Source organism: Silene latifolia, chromosome 9 (assembly GCF_048544455.1).
Source record: "Silene latifolia isolate original U9 population chromosome 9, ASM4854445v1, whole genome shotgun sequence".
Taxonomy (NCBI): domain Eukaryota; kingdom Viridiplantae; phylum Streptophyta; class Magnoliopsida; order Caryophyllales; family Caryophyllaceae; genus Silene; species Silene latifolia.
The window spans coordinates 8,279,201-8,302,002 of NC_133534.1; the positions used below are offsets into that span (position 1 = coordinate 8,279,201).

General features: G+C 36.0%; 2 protein-coding genes and 1 non-coding gene across 3 annotated transcripts; 2 read left to right on the forward strand and 1 right to left on the reverse strand.

Moving 5' to 3' along the window:
* Nucleotides 1–2,432: 2,432 nt before the first annotated feature.
* On the forward strand, nt 2,433–3,827 carry LOC141600554 (aspartic proteinase nepenthesin-1-like). The gene has a single exon (XM_074420798.1). It carries the CDS (start codon nt 2,433–2,435, stop codon nt 3,825–3,827), a length of 1,395 nt encoding a protein of 464 aa, XP_074276899.1.
* Nucleotides 3,828–5,079: 1,252 nt separating this feature from the next.
* Nucleotides 5,080–6,303, forward strand: LOC141600555 (aspartic proteinase nepenthesin-1-like). Its single transcript, XM_074420799.1, has one exon. The coding sequence runs from the start codon at nt 5,080–5,082 to the stop codon at nt 6,301–6,303; it is 1,224 nt and encodes a 407-aa protein (XP_074276900.1).
* Nucleotides 6,304–19,821: 13,518 nt separating this feature from the next.
* LOC141603364 (small nucleolar RNA R71) lies at nt 19,822–19,928 on the reverse strand. Its single transcript, XR_012525245.1, has one exon. It is a non-coding gene; the product is annotated as a small nucleolar RNA R71 (small nucleolar RNA).
* Between the last annotated feature and the right edge of the window lie 2,874 nt (nt 19,929–22,802).

A 22,802-nucleotide genomic window follows, 5' to 3' on the forward strand; every position in this document is an offset into this window, starting at 1 on the left:
CTTTCCGATATTAACTATATTTCCTTGTTAGCGGAAAATATAAAAATATGTCGTCGAGATTATTTAATTAATTATCTCATAATAAATTAAATAACCGTAAACGTTAAATATCACACCGTAAGTGTGTGACCACATAGGTTCATTGCTAAACCGGTAATAATTAATCTCATTAACTATTAATCGAGGTTGGCGTCTAACAACACTCCCCGACGGCCGGATAGCGTGAATACCAATATTCACTGTACTCGAACCTGGTAAAGGATACAATATTTATTTCCCTCCATCGTTCCAACTCCGGATCGTCCTAGGGTATAGTTTGACTGTCAAACCCCACTAGACGACCACTATGTTACATGTCGAAAATTATTGGTCGGGAATGACTTTAAGAAACTCTTTTCTTAAATCATTCGTCTACCCTGGCCAAGGTTTTTATACGACCAATAATATTAATGACAACATAGAGTTCAAACTCATTACCTTGAGCTGACGGATTCCATTTTGACTCACCACTAATTGTATAGGTACTTAATTATACCCAATGACCATTCAACTAGCATTTTTACACACTAGGTGTCCGGTATCTAAGTACAATAAGTAGTCTATTAACTACAATGATGATCTCGGGTCAAAGGATAAAATATACAACTATTCCTTAAGAGAATTTCCACATTGACAGTGCATAGGTAATAATAACCATTTGGGAAATCTCACTGTTGGTCAGTTCAATAATCATTTCTCCATATGTATTATCTATATTATAACTTAATGAATGAGATCCATTAATACTCATCTCATGAGTACCGTTATCAATATATTGGTCTATCCGGATTATCATAGTCCCATTCTGATAATCACACGACCAAGAACACTTTTAGACTAAACTCTATAGTACTCGACTCTCATTATCATAATCTCCATTATGATGTCAAGTATACCAGTTTAATCAAGGACTTATCATCGTATTAATACCATAATAAGATAATAAGAAAAATGTCATCTAATTATTAATCCCCATTAATAATTACACTGTATGAAATTTGTTCAAAACGTTTCATAACGATTGCTCTGGGGCATAGTTCCAACAATCTCCCACTTGACCTAGAGGCAATCGGTCATGAACCTTGATCCTATATTCCACTCGTGCTTGTCAAACTCCTTTGATCTAAGCGCCTTAGTGAAAGGATCTGCATCGTTTCTTTCCCTTACACCTGATGAATTTGAACATCTCCATGTTCGAATATTTCTCTGATCAGGTGAAATTTCCGAAGAACATGTTTAGATCGTTGGTAGGCCCTTGGCTCTTTAGCCTGTGCAATAACTCCTTATTGACACACAATAGAGGAACACCTTCCTCCCTTGAAGGAACAACACCAAGTTCAATTAAGAACTTTCTTATCTAAACGGCTTCCTTAGCAGTATCACATACGGCTAAGTACTTTACTTCGGTTACTGAGTCAGCTACTTTAGCTTTTATGGAACTCTTCCAACTCACTGCTCCACCTTTTAGGGTGAAAACATATCTAGAGGTAGACTTGCTATCATCCTTATCCAATGCTAAACACCTTTTAGCTCACAGTCTCCAAAAATGAGAAATTGGTCCTTAGTCCTTCTCAAGTACTTAAGGATGGATATCACCACTTCCAATGTTCCTCACCCGAATTTCATTGATGTTCTACTCGCTACTCCTAGCGGGTAAGACACATCAGGACTTGTAGATCAGTGTACAAAGATTGGGAGAGCCCTACCAGCTTCCTGAATCTATCTTCATAGATTCTTATTCCAAGAATATAAGCCGCTTCTCCCATATCCTTTATGGAGAACTGTTCAGATAGCGAAATCTTTATCTCTTCCATGGTTAGCACATCTTTTCCTATCGGCAATATGTAAGCCACATATAGCACTAAGAAAATAATTGTACTCCCGCTAGCGTTCTTTGAAAAATCTTAGTCCGAAACAATCCAAAAAAGAACATAATCATACATCATCATGATATGGACTTCCTCATAATGATATATAAGAATTTTAAAACATGCATGAGCCCCCTGGTTGTCAGGTCGCTTCTCATCATAATTAAAATTCATCATCTGATTTTATCTTATAAAATCATTTCAGGCTCTACACTACATAGTCCCCTGGTTGTCAGGTCGTACCTATCAGTGTAGTTGAGTTTATCCACTCTAGTGATAGAAACCAACAATCCTGCACTTTTTTTAGATACATTGCACTTTAAGCAAGACCTTTTGTAGAAAGAAATCAACATGTTAGTCTTTTTTTTTTTTACAAATATCTCCATGATTTCATACCTTGCTTGAACAATATCAATTTCGACGACATTAAGCTAAACATATTTCAGAGATAATCAATATACAACTTAATTACTCTATATATTCGTACATTTCACATAAAAAATTGAGCAAAAGAAAACACATATAATGTCTAATGTACACAAACTCATCCTCTTTTTATATCCTATTGCTATAAGCATTATATCATTAATCTCTAGCAGCAATGGATTATCGATGAGAATGATTCCAATAGACTCACACCATTTACAAATTGTACCAGAAAAATTCACTACTTATGAACGACTTCAATTTTTTAACAACATAACAATGTCACGTATATACAATCGTCGAAAGCATTTATTCCCTGATGGAATCAAGTCACCATTGTCTTTGGTTCAGGCCTCAGTGTATGTAACTCAGCTTCATTTGGGTGAAGGGAATACCGCTTACTCTCCTTATGTAATTCTAGACACCGGTTCTGAATTGACATGGGTTCAATGTAAAGGTTGCAATCCTTGCTTTGAGTTAGACAAAAATTTTGCATATAAAAAGTCCACTTCCTTTAGACGAGTCAGCGTTAATGATGAGTTGTGTTCTCCACCGGAATCTTATAAAGGATCGTGTGGATTTTCTCTTCTTTACGGAGACATAGCACCGTTAACAGAAGCCAAGGGCCTTCTTGGTAGAGAAACATTTCATTTTAAGAACTCTAGGACAAACAATATGGATGCTTACCAAGGTTTGGCATTTGGATGTACACTCAAGAGCAAAAACATTCAGTTTGGGACAGACATGCATGGAAACGTTGTAGCCGGTGTATTTGGGCTTAGTTCAAAACCAAAATCGTTGTTAACCCAACTTGATGCTCAAACCCACGGTAAATTTTTTTACTGTATACCACCAGCAATACACGTAACCTTAATAGAATCAACTATTTACTTCGGAGATGATGCCCAAATCACTGGTGATGCTACTAGACAAGTTCAAACCATTCCAATGAAAAGTGATATTCATTACTATTTGCCATTAAGTGGAATTAGTGTTAATAAAAAACGACTACCAATCAATCCATCTATCTTTGAATATGTAGAAGGAGACTTGACAAAGGGCTTCCTCATCGACTCTGGAGCAGCTTTTACTTCGTTACCAAGAAGTGCATATAATCCTTTGCGACAAGCAATAGAAAAATTCTTTCGTGATGCCTATGGTTGGCTTCCTAGATCTCCCAAACAAGCTTTCGATCTTTGTTATTCAATATACCCCGGTTATTATCAAAAACTATTTCCAAATGTAATTCTTCATTTCTTGAGTAATGATCAAGTTGGAGAGATTAATATGGTATTGGGTAAGGAAAACTTGTTTACTGAAGTGGAAGACGGTCATGGAGTAAAACAAGGGTTTTGTCTGACTATCATAACTGTTGATGACCCTAATCACTCCATACTTGGTTCGTTTCAACAAGTTAATTTTGGATTCTTATACGATGTTTACAATAGCCGTTTGTCTTTCGTTCCTCAAAATTGCCTGGAAAACATATCATAGGTTGATATCTTGAGCTCTCATTTAGTTTTTAAAAGTTAATTTCGGATTTTTATACGATTTTCACAATAGTCGTTTGTCTTTCGTTCCTTAGAATTGCCTTGAGACATTATCTTAAACTCTTATTTACGGAGTAGTTTTTAATATTTAAAAACTATGTGTTTCCTCAATAAACAACCCAGTCTACGTATTGAATTAATACTTATCCAAGGCTCTGTTTGGTAAAATTAACTCAAAAGGATTTAAAACCTGAAAAGGTTTGAAAACCGAAAAAGCTAATGAAAACGAAAATGAATCGATAAGGTAGTGAAAACTAGGAACTAATAAGGTAGCTGATTATATAAAAAAGTGTTTGGCAAACTAACTGAAAAGGTAACTGATTTTGATGAAATGACGTAAAAGGATATGATAATTATTTAATAGTATAAATTTGAGGGGTAAAAACGGAATAACAAATCCAATCAGGTACCTGAAATCTCAAATGCTACTCTAGGTAGCATTTTATTTCAGGTAGCTTATTTGGTTAAATAAGCTACTTGTCAAACGCTTACAAAAAAAATAAGGTACCTGAAATTTTGGTCAAATAAGCTACTTTGACCAAATCAGGTACCTGAACTGTCTTGTCAAATGGAGCCCAAAAGGTATAGCGAAAAATAAGTTCTAGGTTTGAAACTCCCCAGTCCCCACCTTGATAATGTACTGCCCTTACTCATTTGACACAAAAAAAATAATTGATTGCGTGTTACTTAGATTATGGATTTATGCATTCGGCTTTTATTTGTCATCAATTTGATCTTTTCCTTGTAAAAAATACTCCGTTTAAAGAAACTAACAATCCTGCACTCGAAGTAATTAAGAACCTTTTTTTTCTTGGAAGATCTCAATAATTTCATACCTTTTCTTCAACAATATGATTTGCAACAATAGTTTAATTACCTAATACGTCTAAAATAACAATTAAGATTATTATTTTCAAAACAGTTAATAATCAATACTTCTACATCATGCTCTATAAATTGACATGTTTCGGATAAATTGTCTAAAAGAAACCTCTCTAAACAAAAGGAAACATATAATGTCTAATATACACACACTTATTATTTTTCGGTACATTATAATTATCGAAGCTATATCGTTCATCTTTAGCATCAATGGATTAACGATGAGAATGATTCCAATTGACTCACGCCATTTACAAATTGTACCAGAAAAATTCACTATTTATGAACGACTTCATTTTTTTAAAAACATAACAATGTCACGTATATACAATCGTCGAAAGAATTTATTCCCCGATGGAATCAAGTCACCTTTGTCTTTGGTTCAGAGCTCTGTGTACGTAACTCAACTTCATTTGGGTGAAGGTGATACCGCTTACTCTCCTTATGTAATTCTAGACACCGGTGCTGAATTGACATGGGTTCAATGTGAAAGTTGCAATCCTTGCTTTGAGTTAGACCAAAAATTTGCATATAAAAAGTCCACTTCCTTTAGACGAGTTAGCGTTAATGATGAGTTGTGTGCTCCACGAAAATCTTATGGTGGATCGTGTGGATTTTCTCTTCTTTACGGAGACATAGGACCGTTACCAGAAGCCACGGGCCTTCTTGGTAGAGAAACCTTTTATTTTAAGAACTCTAGGACAAACAATATGGATGCTTATCAAGGTTTGGCTTTTGGATGTACACTTAAGAGTAAAAACATTCAGTTTGGGCCAAGGCCAAACATGCACGGAAACGTTGTAGCCGGTGTATTTGGGCTAACTTCAAAACCAAAATCGCTCTTAACCCAACTTGATGCTCAAACCCATGGTAGATTTTTTTACTGTATACCACCAATAATACGCGCAACCTTAATAGAATCAACTATTTATTTCGGTGATGATGCCCAAATTACTGGTGATGCTACTAGACAAGTTCAAACCATTCCAATGAAAAGTGGTTTCCATTACTATTTGCCATTAAGTGGAATTAGTGTTAATAATAAACGACTACCAATCGATCCATCTATCTTTGAATATGTAGGAGACGGTAAAAAGGGTTTACTCATTGACTCTGGATCAGCTTTTAGCGCGTTACAAAGAAGTGCATATAATCCTTTGCGACAAGCCATAGAAGAATTCTTTCTTGATGCCTATGGTTGGCTTCCTAGATCTTCCCGACAAGCGCTAGCTTTTGATCTTTGTTATGCAATATATCCTGGTTATAATCAAAAACTATTTCCAAATGTAGTTCTTCATTTTTCGAGTAATGATCAAGTTGGAGAGATTGATATGGTATTGGGTAAGGAACAATTGTTTACTGAAGTGGAAGATGATCATGGTCAAAAACAAGGGTTTTGTATGACGATAACAGTTGTTGATGACCCTAATCACTCCGTACTTGGTTCGTTTCAACAAGTTAATTTTGGATTCTTATACGATGTTTACAATAGTCGTTTGTCTTTCGTTCCTCAAAATTGCTTGGAAAACATATTATAGGTTTATCTTAAGCTCTCGTTTAGTTTCTAAAAGTTAAAAGTGCCATTGATTTCCCTGTTAATAAAAGTTTCTTATAAGCGAACGATTATGGAATAATTTTTAGAGCAAATTAAATTTTACTCCCTTTTGAAAGGGTTATTTAATGAGAATACTATAAACTATGGAGGTGCTTCTCAAAATACTCCAAACTCTAATTTAACTATCAATAAAACAAACAATTACACTATTTAACTATGAATAGAATTAGTGTTTTTGTAACTTGTTCTAGCAGGTAAATATGAATGCGGGCCCACCCAAAAACCCTTTTTATCAGTCTTCATCTTCCTCCTTTGCCCCATTCTTCCTTCCACTATATTTTTTTTTCAAGTCATTTAATGAGCCATTGCATAACTAAAAAACTCATATTCAATTCAATTAAATTCAAACAATTACCCTAACACTTCTTATTGTGCCATATCCTGAACATGAGTTCCCCCACAAGGGAATCCAAGATTCTCTCCTAGCTGCACAATACGCAGGCAGCTGGTCTGTCTGAGTTAGATTATTGGACATTAGCTTATATGAATATCGTCTTCAACTAGCATTACAAGTTATACAAAGCTTCCGTCTCACATTGAAAATTATGACCAAACTAAGGCTATGGTTGTGTAACGCAAAGCTGCAGACTTTGGTTGGAAGTATAAATGCCAACCTTTGGAATTTAATGAGGAAGTTGACCACCACAGAGCTTAGCATATCTATTTAATTTAGATTAGTAGTTCATGGCTTCCGTCTACGGTGTCGATTCTAACAATTGAGGAGATGATTTCCGACGAGGAAGGCAATGAGGGTTCTCCATAAAACCCAGAAATTCCCATCAATTTTAATTAGGGTTTTACATAAAGGGTTAATTTTATTCGAGAGGATTAAAGAAATTAAGGAGAGTATGATGAATTAAATAAATTAGAGTTTTTGAAGCAGGGGAAAAGGATGCAATTGAATCCATATAAATTGAAATTGAAACTGGAATTAAGTTGTAAAAAAGGATTGGTTGTTGCGAGGATTGATGAAATTGAGTGAAGTGTGATGAATTGTTTCGGAGGAAAGGTAGATTAATGGATGATACTAGAAGACCAATACCCAGAAACACAAAGAGGTAAGGGAAGATAAGGAATGGGAGCAAAAGGGGGATTTATTAGGGTTTGGGATTGGGGAATTGGGGATTTTGATGGAGGATGATTTGAATTGGATGTTGTTGTATCTGGGCATCGTGATTCGTGAGGATGAAGTGATAGTAGAGGTGAAGTTCATAGAAATCCTGGAGTTTATGTGGTGAACGATTAGTAAAAGAGGGGCTAAAACATAAAAATGGTGTAAAAGAATTGTTAACCTGATAAGCAGGTAGCAGGTAAACCAGTTCTAATATAAGTGAAGAGTACCATTGTTGGTTTTATTGGTAGTTAAAATGAAGTTTGGAGTATTATGAGAAGCACCCTCATAGTTCAGAGTATTCTCATTAATTAACCCCTTTTGAAATGCGTTTTGTTAAAAGCACTCCCTTTTAAAACAATTTGCTAAAATTACTACCTTAACTTCATTTCAGGCAAGAAATTGCTCCCAAAACCCAATTCATACCTAATATTATGTCTTTTTTTAAATTTTTCCGCCTTTCTCTATTTTCATGACCAATTTGCCCCCAAATCCCTTCACCCTTATGTTATATTCTTTTCTCTTCCTCATATCCCTCCAAATTCATCTAAATCCTAAAAAAATTTCACTAAATTATTTCTATAATTTGGGAGGCAACTTTATTTGAAGGCGAATATCTTTCTCTCTCCCTTTATTTGCAGATTTCATATCTTAAATCTCTTCGTTGTTTTGTTTTGTACGATTAATTGAAATTGTCGCAATTTTTTTTGATAGATTTAGGTAAGAATTGAGGGGGGAAATTAAGGGATTTGGGGTTCTAATTTAGGAAAATGAAATTTAGGTTTAGTGTGTTTGTTTGATTGAGAGAACCATGGAATGATGAGAATATGAAAGGCCTTTGATTTGGGTATATGTTAAATGAAGGGCAATGTTGTCCAATAACTTGTTTTTTTTCACCTAAGTTAGGTTTTGGGGTTGGAGCAATTTCTTGGCGGAGGTGAAGTTAAGGCAGTAATTTTAGCAAATTGTTTTAAAAGGGAGTAATTTTAGGCCTCGTTTGGTTACCCCATAGAAAATGTAGGAAAATAGAAATCTCATGAATTGCAAAATTGAAGGTTGTTTGGTTACTCCTCTTTTTGGCAAAATGTAGGAGTTTGAAAATCACATGATTTTCCAACTCCCCCATAATGGAAGAGTTGAATTACCTAGTCCCCCCTAGGTAGTTCTAAACTCCTGTGCTAATTGAACTCCTACGTAGGCAACCAAACGGATTTGCTAAATTCACGTGAATTTCATGCTGGAGCTTAATTCCCATGAATTCGATATTCCTATGGAGTTGTATTCCCGCGGGCAACCAAACGAGGCCTTAGTAAAACGTGTTTCAAAAGGGAGTAAAATCTAATTTACTCTAATTTTTATGAAGTATCAAACCAAAAATGGCAGTCTGATAACATTCATGCGGGATACACTAAATTTTACTCCCTCCATTCTGGTCATTTTTTCCCTATTACGGAGTATATTTTTGAGTGTGTCATTTATTTGTTACCATTTATATTTATATTTATATTAGGTATAATATATATTTTTGGGTGTGATTTATTTGTTTACCATTTATATTTATATTAAGTATAATGTATATCACAATATCTCATTGAAGACGACGATATCCATCACAAGCTTGTGACGGATACCATTTCCTCTCACAAAATATCCATGAAAGGTGAGTGGGGAAGCACATGAGGGATGCCCCACCTTGTCCCCTCTCCCTTTTTGTGAGAGGTTTTCAGCTTATAACGGGATTAGCCCGTCACAAGCAAGACGCTTTGAATATATATTTACTTCATTTCAATGAATTATATACATTTGCTTTATACACGTATATCAATGTTTATTTTCTTTTGTTCATATCTTTAGTTACATATTACTAAAATTATAAAAAATTGATATTTATAATCTACTCGGTAAGACAAGTTCAACAAGATCTCACATGATTATCTTACAGCTCTATTATTATCCACTTATCATTTAAAAACTATAATCTTCTTAATAATTTCTTTCTTTTCTTGGTCTTTGTGTCAAAAATAATGGTAAACCAATTATCAATAAAGAAGGAGTAATATGCTACACTACTCGAATACGATATAACCCGGGAGTATTACAGCTTGTGACGAAAAGTGTGTAGAATTTGTGTAATATTATTGGTAGTTATTATCTGGGTATCAAATTTCAGAGGAGGTTTGTAAACTACCTTTGGGAATTGGGATGGTAAGAAGATCTACAATACTTTGGTTTTAACAATTAGACTATGATTAGGTTTGTTATGGTGGTTGACTTGAAAATCATTTGAATATCAAATACTTCCTCCTATTCCGAATAAGTGTCACATTTAGACAATGGCACGAAAATTAAGGAATATAGTTAAAATAATGAAAATTATTGTATAGGGATAAGAATATATGAGTTAAATAATGAAAAGTATTGAATATGATGGGTTATGGGTGGTTGAGCTGGTAAATAAAGAAAAGAACTAAGGGTAGGAAAGTAAAAAACCATGTCCAAATATGGCAAATGGGACAGTTATTTGAATAGACGGAAATGGCAAATGAGACAGTTATTTAGAATAGGAGGGAGTATCAAATAACTCGACATGAAATTTCGCAAACAACCCAAAATTCGACACGAATTAATTCGACTGATCAGTTTGTCAGGTCTATTTAAGACTCGTCTTAGCTATCAAAAGTTGTGTATTTTCTCCTCATAGCATAATTTGCTCTTATTTTATCTACTCCCTCCCAATCAGTATAATGTTCCCACTTTCTCAAAACAGATTATTCAACTAATGTTCTTATTTCCTTTTTTGGTAACTTTTACTCTTATTTTATTCATTCCTCTCTCCTAACACAAAACCCACACAACTCTTTTAACAACTAATAATTCATCCCTCTCTCCTATCATCAACCCCACACAACTCTTTTACTCCTATTTTAATACTTTTCCTTAAGTATTGTGCCCATATCAAATGGGAACAATATAACGACTGGGAGGGAGTATTTATTATTGCAGAGGTACTTATTTTTCTTTTGTCTAAAGAGTATTTGGACAAGGATTGGGGTTGTTTGTAGTAACTAGAGCTGTGTAACTCGATCCGAGTGATGACCTGATTAAAATTCGAGCAAATTTGACCTGACAAAACCCGAGCATATTGTGACTTGAAATCGACTTGACTCGACCCGATGATCAGTGACATGTACGCGAACCGTCTCGACCCGATATGAACCTGACTCGACATTGACCCGATTAAATTGTAAACCGCAATTATTAAGCTTAATATTAATCAAAATGAAAGCGATATAGTGTTAGTTTGACTTATAATAATTAAGTAATTAAAGCAAATAATGGTATTGAAATAATGCGATAAAGTAACTAGACTCGATATTGACCGACCCAAACCCGGCCCGGTATAAAAATTTGATCCCGAGTGAACCAACCCGATAGTGGCTCGACCCAAACCCGAACTCGGCCCAAAAAGTATGCTAACCCGATATGACTCGACCCGCCTTGACTCAACCCAAATCTGATTTGATGGACCTGATTGCCACCATGATACGAGTTGGATCTCCGAGTAATTCAATACAAGACGGTGATCAGTTTAATACATTTCCGAGTATTATTTGGGGCAGTGAAATGAATCTCGGGAATGATTAAATGCATCTCGAGCTTTTATTGAATACGGAGCCTTTATTGAGGTCGTCCCCCAAGACTGAACTGGACGGTTCAAATATTATTGTCCAAGTGCATGATTAGTTCATTTAGTCTCAATAATTATTATAACTAGTTCAATGTATCATTTTCTTGTGCATTGTATTTAGGAATTAGGCTTTTCATATTGATTATTGTAATGTAGTTTAAATAAGAGGACGTAGACCATAATTTTGGGGACGAAATATATAAAAAGAAAAGCTTGCTTTGTTTGGTATTTTGCTGTGTGCAATTACTGAGTTGGATTGATGCGTTCGATCCAAAAATCGTTATTGTTTGACGCGTTTTCAAACTTTAACCCGATTCGTATTCAATAGGTCTTGAATACAATCACCCATTATCAAGTTATAGGTCTAGTTTGATAAATATCCGGTTACTCTTTATTATTTCCGCTGTCATTTCGCATCACACCACTAGACTAGTAACTATACTACCATTGGGAATAGGGATGGTAAAGAGATCTATAACACCTTAGTTTTAACTTTTAGGCTATGAGTCAGGATCGTTAATACTTCCTCCTATTTCCTTATATCTTCTCCTTTCTTTTGGGCACAAAAATTAAGAAAGGGGGAGAAAGAAGGAATAAAGTAGAATAAAGTATTGTAAGTTGTGAAATTTATAGGTGAGAGAAAATAATAAAGAATGAATGATGAATAAAGAATAGATAAAGTAATGAGAATTGTTGATTTTTTAGGAGAGAGAAATTAATAAAAAATGAATGAAACTTACCAAAAAAAAGAAAGAGGGAAGATAATCAAACTTGTGTGAAAAAGGAAAGAGGGAAGATAATAGGAAATCGGAGGGAGTAACATTATTGTGGCTTTATGATGATTGACCTAAATTGACTCGTATCCGAAGTGACCCGACCCGAAATCTTGCAAATTCGAAATTGACCCGACTCAAAAACCTAACTCGATTTATGAGCTTGTCAGATCTATTTCAGACTCATATCTTAATTTGCTTTTATTTTATCTATTCATGTTTTGAGTTTGAGATTAATATGTACGTCCGTAGTTTATAAAACATTTAAGAAGATCAAAATATGGAGCATATTGAATTATTGATCATGATGTCCATCAAATGGTGGGCATCCTACGTACATTGTACATTCGAATACTCAAATGTTTTTACTTTATCAAGAAGATTTCATTGTATCAAGAACATTGGTACAGATAATTCGATTAGAGTTCACAAGCTAGATTGACCACAACTCGGTGGTGTTTGTTAGACCTCATATTTCGCACTACTAATGGGTTAGAGTTCGACTCAGAAGTTACGAGTTACGACCAGGTTAGAATCAGAAGAGCAGCCTAGGATTGACATTGGACAGGAGAGGACAGTAGGACACTAACAGTCAAATGTAAGGTTAACATTTGACCAGGTCAAATGTAAGCTATATGGCTTGACTTTTAAAAAAAAAGCTAAATTATTTAAGTAAGAATGTGAACCCATGCAAGCTACAAGATGTTGTAATTCACCGTTAGAGTGGTACGTAGCTGAAAAGCGGTGTATGTAGCTTGAAAAATCGATGTGGCAACTCAAGCTACATCGTATTGTACTTGTCCATTGAAGTTGCTCTAATAATGCGAGAGATATTGATATAGTAAGGATTATTAAACGGGCATTTAACTACATTCAAGGAGGTAATCAATGGTCTCATTAATAGAGAATATTTCCCATTACCGTTGATGAAGACTATATATATAAGGATGAGCAAGCAGCATTAGCGAGACACATTATCATACACAATACGAGCAGTCGAGCAATACTATACATTGAGATTCATTGTAGTCTTTTATACAATTGTTCTATAACTAGTTTAAATCCCGTGCAATATATGCACGGTATTTATAAAATTTTACTCCCTCCAATTTCCTATTATCTTCCCTCTTTCCTTTTTCACACAAGTTTGATTATCTTTCCTCTTTCCTTTTTTGGTAAGTTTCATTCATTTTTTATTAATTTTTCTCTCCTAAAAAATGAACAACTCTCATTACTTTATCTATTCTTTATTCATCATTCATTCTTTATTATTTTCTCTCACCTATAAATTTCACAACTTACAATACTTTATTCACTTTATTCCTTCTTTCTTCCCCTTTCTTAATTTGTGTGCCCAAAAGAAAGGGGAAGATATAAAGAAATAGGAGGGAGTATTTTTTAGTGTACTCCGAATTGTTTATGGCTTTTAAATTGATAAGTCACTTATTTTTTATGTTTCTCATCACTTATTTTGATTTGAGCATAAAAATTAAAATTGTAAAAAGTCATAAAATAAGGATTTTTATAAAAGTTTTCTTTTACCGAGAAATTAATGGTGTTATTTTTAGATTTTTTTTTTACTATTAACAATTTTTTTTTAAAACTTCTTATCTAGAAAAAGTAAATGAACTTTCATGGTACAATTTTTTTTTTCTAAAAAAAGGTAGACAATTTTTTTATCATATAAGAATGGAGATAAATTTATGCAGAATGTTAAATATGAAATGTTTTAAATATTAAATTTAAAAGACTGTGTCATTAATCACCTACCATACTTATAATATATGCTGAAAATACTAAGCTTCATCTTAGGAAATATGGTTTAGACGAGAAAAATGAGAGTTTCACCTATTCATTTAGTTTATAGGGAATTATCTTAAAATACATACTGAAATCCTCTTCTGATTTAGTGCTCGTAATTTTTTCCCATTCAAGGGTTTTTTAACGTAAAAGTCTCGTTATTCTTTATTTACGTTATTATTCCTTACTTGTTTATCCATGTCCCGTATTAGATTGGCCTAGAGATAGAGCTAAAATTAACCCTGCAAACACACAACTCTGATAGCATTCAACATGCACAGTAAACACCCAAAACAGACAAACAGTAGTGTTCCATCAATAAACGGGCACTTCCACCAATTGAGTTCAAACGGCGTACTAAATGAGCTCATTTTGATTTCATGCCTTCATGTGAGATCATTAACATTGTTAAGTTTGATTTTATTAGTTTTTAAATTAGGTGTTAATTGTTGACAATTAACCTTATGGTTAAGAGAATAAAAGATAACAATCTCTGCTACAATATTCACGAGAAATTCTGATATAACTAATTTTTATCATTATTAATAAAAATATTTTGTGAATCTTATCACATTTAAGCTACTGTAAATCATGTCTCACATCTACCTAGTATAAAAGCTAGGTTCTTTGAAGGCTTCCCATTGGCTGAAATTTTTTAGAAATTTGGCCAATATAGGACCCACCATGTTCTATACACCATTTAATTACCCTCTCCCCTCTCTTCTCCTCCACCCAATTCAAATCTGAAAAATTACTCCGAAGAAAACGATTTTGAGTTTATTTTGCACGTTTTTTTTATAATAAAATCAATGTTAATACTCCGTATAATCTAAGCTAATCTAATTTGAATTAATATAATCTACCTAGTATAAAAGCTAGGTTCTTTGAAAGCCTCCCATTGGCTGAAATTTTTTAGAAATTTGGCCAATATAGGACCCACCATGTTCTATACACCATTTAATTACCCTCTCCCCTCTCTTCTCCTCCACCCAATTCAAATCTGAAAAATTACTCCGAAGAAAACGATTTTGAGTTTATTTTGCACGTTTTTTTATAATAAAATCAATGTTAATACTCCGTATAATCTAAGCTAATCTAATTTGAATTAATATAATCTAATTCTTTTAAATGATCTCAAGAAAGTGATTACAAATATTTAACATCTAAAATTACGTATGTTTTTTGAAAAAATTGTTTTAAAATCTTCAAAAAAAATCCGAAAACTAAATTTAACAATTTATTTCAAAAAATTCTCTTTAAAAATCCCGTAATTCAGTATAGGAAAAATATGTCATTAAACCATAAAAAACTTATATAAAAAATTAGATTTAGGAATTTAATTGATAAATATTCTTCAAAAAATATCCAAGTCATTTAAATTTAATAGATTTGATTTCCGTTCTTAGAAATACTCTATTGTTTTGTCAAAAAAATAAAATAAAGAAACTTCAAAAAAGGGGAAGATTACATTCAAAATATGGGATTTTTTAAAATTAACGAAAATAAGTTTTAAATAAATGAAAAAAATAATTTAAACATAATATAGCAACGAAATAAAGTAAAAAGAATATTATTTAAAAACACATACTTACTTATATTGAGTAATTTTATTTAAAAAAACAATACTCATTAGATCTATGATATTCACTAATAATTTTATAATTTATAAAAAAATAAAAAATCAACTTTTAGAAAAATAACCATCAGATCTATGAGAAATTGAATAGAAAAAAATCACAGAAACATGAACAAAAAATGAAACCAACACAGCTGATAGTGAGAGAGATTGACAATTAGGTAAACATTATCGAGCAAGGAGATGATATATTGTTTAAAGAAGGAGGATTATAGAAAGAAATTATAGGGACTATGAATCCATGAGATTTACGAGAGATAAAGTTGAGACAGAAGTGAGAGAATGAGTTTGAGGGAGTGATATAATGACGGTGACTGGTGACGGTGTGTTTGATGAGAGAGAGCGAGGGAGAAAGAGGCGTGTGAAGTATGTTAGGTTAGCATTACTGATTTACTACTATTACGTGAAGGTGGGGGCTTTGGCGATATGTTATTTTAATGGGTTAGTTTGAGGTTGTTTAAGCCTATTTTAATCATATTTAGATTTTGAGCCAACAATTTGTTATTCAGCTTATTTAGATTGACACGAATTATAGAGTAAGACGGATCACCCTGTGAGACGGTTTATTTCTACAAATAAACTATTTATCTAATACTAATTGATGGGGCATATTGCACCGTGACCGAATGAGTCAACATACCGAAAGGTCAAAGATATCCACAAAGAAGTCAACGACTTAGATAACCTTAACCGACGCGGCCGTCGGCATTTTACTGTCTCTTGGGTCTCTACTGGGACAACTAGCTACCAGGGGCACATATCCGCGAACTCATATCCAAGACCCTCGGCGGCGAGTCAACGGGCCCGCCGCCTCGCCATGGGTCCCTCGGCCGAGGGTAGATCGGTCTTTCCACCTGCTAGCCACTTGGCCACTTGGCCACTACGTGACAAAAGGTGAAAGTCTATAAATACTCCTCAACCCTCATTGAGGAAAGGATCCACAATTTAACCTAAACACCTCATAATCTGGTAATATCTTCCTTATCTCTCTACAATATATACTTCGCCAAGTAACATACGACTTAATCCTTTTAAGTTTACTGACTTGAGCGTCAGAGTGAGTGATAACTCATATTTTAGCGACATTTTACTCATACTTTAACCTTTTATTCGACTCGATTTTGTGTGCTTTTATGGAACTAAAGCTCATTTATTAACTAATTTATAATAATTAGTTCTCGTAGTTATATTTAATATTTAGTCGGGTTTTATATAATATTAATATTATTAGTATTATTATCTTATTATTATATTAATTATTTTATTAATTATGATTTGTAGGTGAGACGGAATAATGAGACGGAGCCATATGAAAGAAAAAGAAATAAGCCCGGTCACACGAAGAAATTCATGTTGACTATTTTTGGTTGAACTCACACGTGAACATGACACACCACACCTGCTTCCCTTCATTTTGGTACAAGTCCAATAATTCATTTTAACAATGGCAAACTCCCAAAATCCACCATTAATCAACAACCATCCTTTATACATCCATCATCCCCATCTTCCACATTGAACTCGGTATCAAAACCCGAGTCCAGTTCAACACTTCCACCAATCGAAGCCACGAGGAGCTGCTCCTTCACCTCCATTTCGCACCATCCATCATCATCCCTACCATTCATCCAATTCACCACCATTAATCAATCACCACCACCATCTCAATTCAATTCAATACATTACCATCGTCCACCAATACCATTACCCGACCAAAACAGCAACCCAATTCAATTCTCCATCTCCGTCCACAGCTAACAACAACAGCCGCAGTACTTCCACCGTTGCCCACCATACATCTACACCATACATTCACCATCATACTCCATAACTACAATCATCAATTGCTCAAATACCATTCACCACCTGCTCTCGTCTCGACAGCCCGAAAACCCGGCTTCGGAGCTGCTCAAATTGCACAACTACATCCATGGCTCGAGTCATCAAGTCCCATCAATCAAAGGCTGCCCTGAACCATTACAACAGCCTCACATTCGCCAATCGAGCCGTCACCGCACTGACCCGACTCCGCTGCTCTTTCAATGTCGCAGCCACAACCATCAATCAAAATCCGATTCGATTCGATTCTACCACCATCTTCACTAAGCTCCACCCTCTTCACGATTGAATCACCACGAGCAGCCCAGAAATAATCCCAGATCGAGTCGCCATGACTCGATTGCTTCATCGAAACCCGAGTTGAATTGCAGTCGATGCTTTTAAGGAAGAAGGAAGAAGAAATCAAGTTGGGGATTTAATTGACTCTACCGGGTGAATCGTGCAGCCGAAGGAGTTAATTATGCCCGGCCGGGTGAAAGTGATGCCCGGTCGGGTGTAATTTTACCCGGTCGGGTACAATCTTGGAAGAGGCTTTTGGCGGAAGAAGACAAGGAATTGGAAGGCTGGGATTGTCTTTTGGGGGGTTTTAGCTGTGTATGTCGTGTGACACATTTGGGGATTTGGGGGGAGATTAGTATTACTATTAGATTATTATTATTATTATTATTATTATTATTATTATTATTATTATTATTATTAGACTAGTATAAAAAGGAGACTACACCTTACATTAGAACACCTTACCAAGGAGAATAGAAAATTAGGCTAGTTAATTCTCTCCTCTCAAATATTGTAGAACCCTAATATTTCCTCCCTCATTTTCACTCAATAAAAAGTTGTAATCTTTCTTTAGTTATTAGTTTAAATCTTCCTTTGTTTATGACAGTTCTTCCTTTCTCATTAGTATACTATTAGTATTTTGGGTTGTATTTGAAGATTGGAAGAAATTCATTCTTCCATTATTGCCCAAGATTGTTACTTTCCTCTTTGTTGGTACAATTCTCACCTTTTGTTTGCATTTATTTTCATTTGTTTACATTTATGTTCTTTACTTAATGTTTTCATTCAAAGTTTCTATCTTTATTATGTTTACCATACTTGTTTGTATTTTGTTCCATTTTATTGTTAGTTTTTCATCCTTAAACATGTGTGAGTAGTTCTCCTCTAGGGCTTAGGGGGATCTCGGGTCTATAATGGGTACGAATTTGGGTTAGAATTATAAGGAATAGGGTGTTTTATTGGTTGTCACTTTCTTGCACATGAAGTGTTTGTAAAATTGCTCCTATGAAAGTTTGAGTATTTTCTCACATGTTTAGTTGTCTTGGTGTCTATACTAATGGATGAACAATCTTGGTGTGTAGACTATTGGATGATCTTTGTGTATGTGTGTGACGGGTTTTAGTTAATCACATGAAAGTGGGTTAACGAATTCTAGGTGCCCTAAGACATTAGGCATAATTTCTTGACTAATTGAATCACCTATTCCCCTTGTTTGTCTTGTTTCATGCCCAATGACCCGAGTGAACCCGAAAGCTCTAGTCTTTCTCATATTGATCAATTACAATTGCATTTAGTTTAATTTTATTCCTTATTTGCATCTTAGTTTATCATAAATCAAACCTCTTTCATTATTAGGCTAAAATAGGACTTAAACAAACCAAGTATACACCCCCGCCATCTTCGTGTTCGACACCCTAATTATACTACTTAATTTGGGTTCTTATAAATTGTTTTTGATTGGGAAGTGACGACAAATTCCTACCTATCAAATGGCGCCGTTGCCGGGGATGGCGTTAGGTTATGCTTAGTTTTTGCTTAGAGTCTTTGCTTTAGTCTTATCTCAATTGTTACTTTGTGTTAGTAGTTGTGTGTGTCCTTTGTAGAGTGTGTGGTTTATTGCTTTTCCCTAGTGTGTAAAAACACTAGGAGACTTACAATTTGTCAAGTGTATGCCTAGAAGGAACCATCACCAAGCTCTTCTCTTCAACTCCGACCCCGAGAGGCTTTTTAGGACCTTGAGGACAAGGACTCTTGAGAGAGTAAGGAATAATTCCTCTCAAGCAAACTTTGAGCAACCAAGTTCACACATCCCACAAAATTTTGATACCACAACCATACTTCAACCAAACAACACAATTGAGACTTTAATAGAAAACCCTTTTCACAACTTCCCTAATTATAATAGCCCACCTCAAACACCGCCACATCAAGAACCAAATCCACCACCACAAATGGCTCTTAGAGATCACAACCGGCCTAACCATAATGATTCATGTAACCCTATCAATTTTGGCACCTTAGCCCCAAACAACTTTGAAATGCATCCCGCCCAAGTCGGGTTAATTGAGAAGGATTTGTTCGGGGGGCATATTGAAGAGGATGCCCATGCTCATCTCCGGAAGTTTAAAAGAAAAGTTTCAATGATGAAGAAGAATGGGGTGTCCGAAGACACCTTTAGAATGATGTTGTTTCCGTTTTCATTAACGGGCAAAGCGGACCGGTGGTTGAACATCCACCCACCGGATACTTTCACTACTTGGGATGACTTAGCCAAAGCATTTATGGCCAAGTACTACCCTTCCTCCAAGACCGCGATGCTCCGCAATGAGATCCATACGTTTCAACAAGAGGATGGGGAGTCCTTGGGTGAAGCTTGGGACCGTTATCAAGACTTGATAGCAAGTTGCCCCCACCATGGAATACCGGAATGGTACATTACTCAAACATTCTTCCAAACTTTATTACCAAGAACTAAGGAGATGGTAAATGCCTCCGCGGGGGGAGGTTTTGACCACTTGAGTGATGAAGAGGGCACGGCATTGATCAAGAAAATGGTAGATTCGGAGGCAAACTATGGTTCTAGAGGGAACATGCTAAGAAGGAATGGGAAGTTTCCTAAGGAAAATGCCTCCAACTCCGAGACAAATGCCAAGCTTGACTTACTCACAAAACAATTTGAGAAGTTTTCAAGAAATCAAGTGAATCAAGCCGCAACCTCATATGGGGCACCCATGGAAGAAGTGGCTCAAGTCTCAAGTTGTGAACTTTGTGGAGGAAGTGGTCATACATATGACTTGTGTGGCAACAATTACAATGATGCCTATGAAGAGAATGCTCAAGAGGTGAACGCTTTTCAAAGCTACAACAACAATCCTAGGCCACCAAGGCCTCCTTACAACAACCCAAACACCTACAATCCAAATACCAATTTCTACCACCCCGGGTTAAGGAACCACCCCAACTTTAGTTACAAAAGCACCAATGTTCAAAACCCCCAACATCTCCAACCACAAACCCAAACCAATCCACCCGGTTTTGCTCAACCAAGGGGAATTCTCCCAAACCCGAGAAATAATTTTGGAAATCAAAACCAATGGTCAAGCAACAATCAACCCCAAAACTATGGCAACCAACAACAAGGGTACCAAGAGTTTGGTGGAAACCAAAGCAACCAAGGGTTTTACCAAGGGAATCAAGTAAACCAAGCAAATCAAGGATTTGGGCAAGGGTATGTTCAAGGGTCTCAAGAACAAGGTCAAGGATCAAACTTCAACAACTATGGTCCGAGAGGTAACTTCCAAGTGGGGCAAAACAACAACCAAGGTCCCAATGCTAGATATGACTATGGGTTCCCTTTACCCATAGCCAACCAACCTCATCAAGAACCCCAAGGTGAGCTCTCTCAAGTGGAGCTTTTGAAGATGATTAAGAACATGCAACTTCAACATAGCCAAGAGATAGCTAATTTTGCAAAAGCTACTCAACAAGAACAAGCAAACTTGAGAGCCACATTTCTTAAGGACATGAGGGAAATGGAATCTAGGATGGCTTCTCATGCTATGGCTAACCCTCAAAGGCCGCCCGGTGGTTTGTTGGCTCAAGGACAAAGCTCCAAAGATGCCTCAAATAGCCACCATGCTCATGCGGTAGTGCTAAGGAGTGGTTTAGAGCTTGAGGACCCTTACAAAGACCTTGAGTTGGAAGTTGATGAAGATCCCAAGGGGAATGAGGTAGAAATGGATGATGAAGAGGAAATCTCACCCATTGAGGCTTCGGGTAAAGCTAATGAAGACAAGAAAGGAAAGAAAGCTTGTGAAGATTTGTCTAGAAGAGGAATTCAAGTGGACAAGGATGTTGATGGATTTGTGGAAGATCTCCCTTATGAGGAAGAAGTTATTGAAGAAGCACCTTTGCCACATTCTAAAAAGGTAACAAAGAGTTCGGCTCCCCCAAAGGTATCTTCCAATTCCCAACTTGTTCCTAAAATTCCTTACCCTTCAAGAGCCATAAAGAGTAGGGAAAACCTCAAGTATGCCAAATTTTGTGATATGCTTGAGAAACTTGAGGTTACCCTACCCTTTACGGAGGTGATAATGAACATGCCAACCTACTCAAAATTTTTGAAAGACATTTTGACAAAGAAAAGAGTCTTGGGTGACCAAGAAATAGTGGCTATGGAAGAAGCATGTAGTGCTCATATCCTTAACAAATTGCCCACTAAACTTGGTGACCCGGGGAGCTTTTCCATTCCTTGTGTAGTTGGCGGTGTTCCTATATCAAGAGCTCTTTGTGACTTGGGAGCAAGTGTTAGTGTTATTCCTTTAAAAGTTGCAAAAAGGATTGGCATTCAAAACTTGGCTCCCACTACCATGACTCTCCAATTGGCGGATAGGTCCGTCAAACGCCCTATGGGGGTGCTTGAGGACGTACCCGTCAAGGTTGGAAAGTTTTTAATTCCCACCGATTTTTTTGTCCTTGATATTCCGGAGGATAGCCATACTCCCATCATCCTAGGTAGGCCATTCTTGGCTACCGGAGGAGTACTCATTGATGTGAAGAATGGGCGGCTAACCTTCCAAATTGAAGGCAACAAAATCGAATTTAACTTGCCAAATATGATGAAAGGACCAAGGATGGAAAGGTTGAGCACCATTGAGTTGGTAGATGAGGTGGTACATGAAGTAGCCCGTGAAGAAGCGGAGATGGAAGAGGTTTTTCAAATCTCCTTGCATGATGAGGCAATGAAGGAGGACCATGAAGTTGATGAGGAACTATTGAAGAAAGTGGAGGGCTTTCTCCCTCCAAAGGTACAACTCAAACCCTTGCCTCCCTCACTCAAGTATGCTTTCCTTGGTGAGGGAGAGGCCTACCCGGTGATCGTTAATGCTAACCTAAGTGAGTCCCAAGAAAAGAAGCTTTTGGAAATCTTGAAAACTCATAGGGGAGCACTTGGGTATAGCATTGATGACATCAAGGGCTTAAGTCCGAGTTTGTGCATGCATAGAATAGTTTTGGAAGAGGGGAGTCAACCCAAGGTTGACGGTCTTAGGCGGATTAACCCAAAGATGGCCGAGGTGGTGAAAAATGAAGTGTTGAAACTCCTAGAGGCCGGTATTATATACCAAATTACCGATAGCAAATGGGTTAGTCCGGTCCACGTGGTACCAAAGAAAGGGGGGTACAAATGGTTGAACAAGAGGATGGCACCACCCTACCTACTAGACCCGTGACCGGGTGGCGCATGTGTATTGACTACCGCAAGCTCAATGCCGCCACCCTAAAAGACCACTTCCCA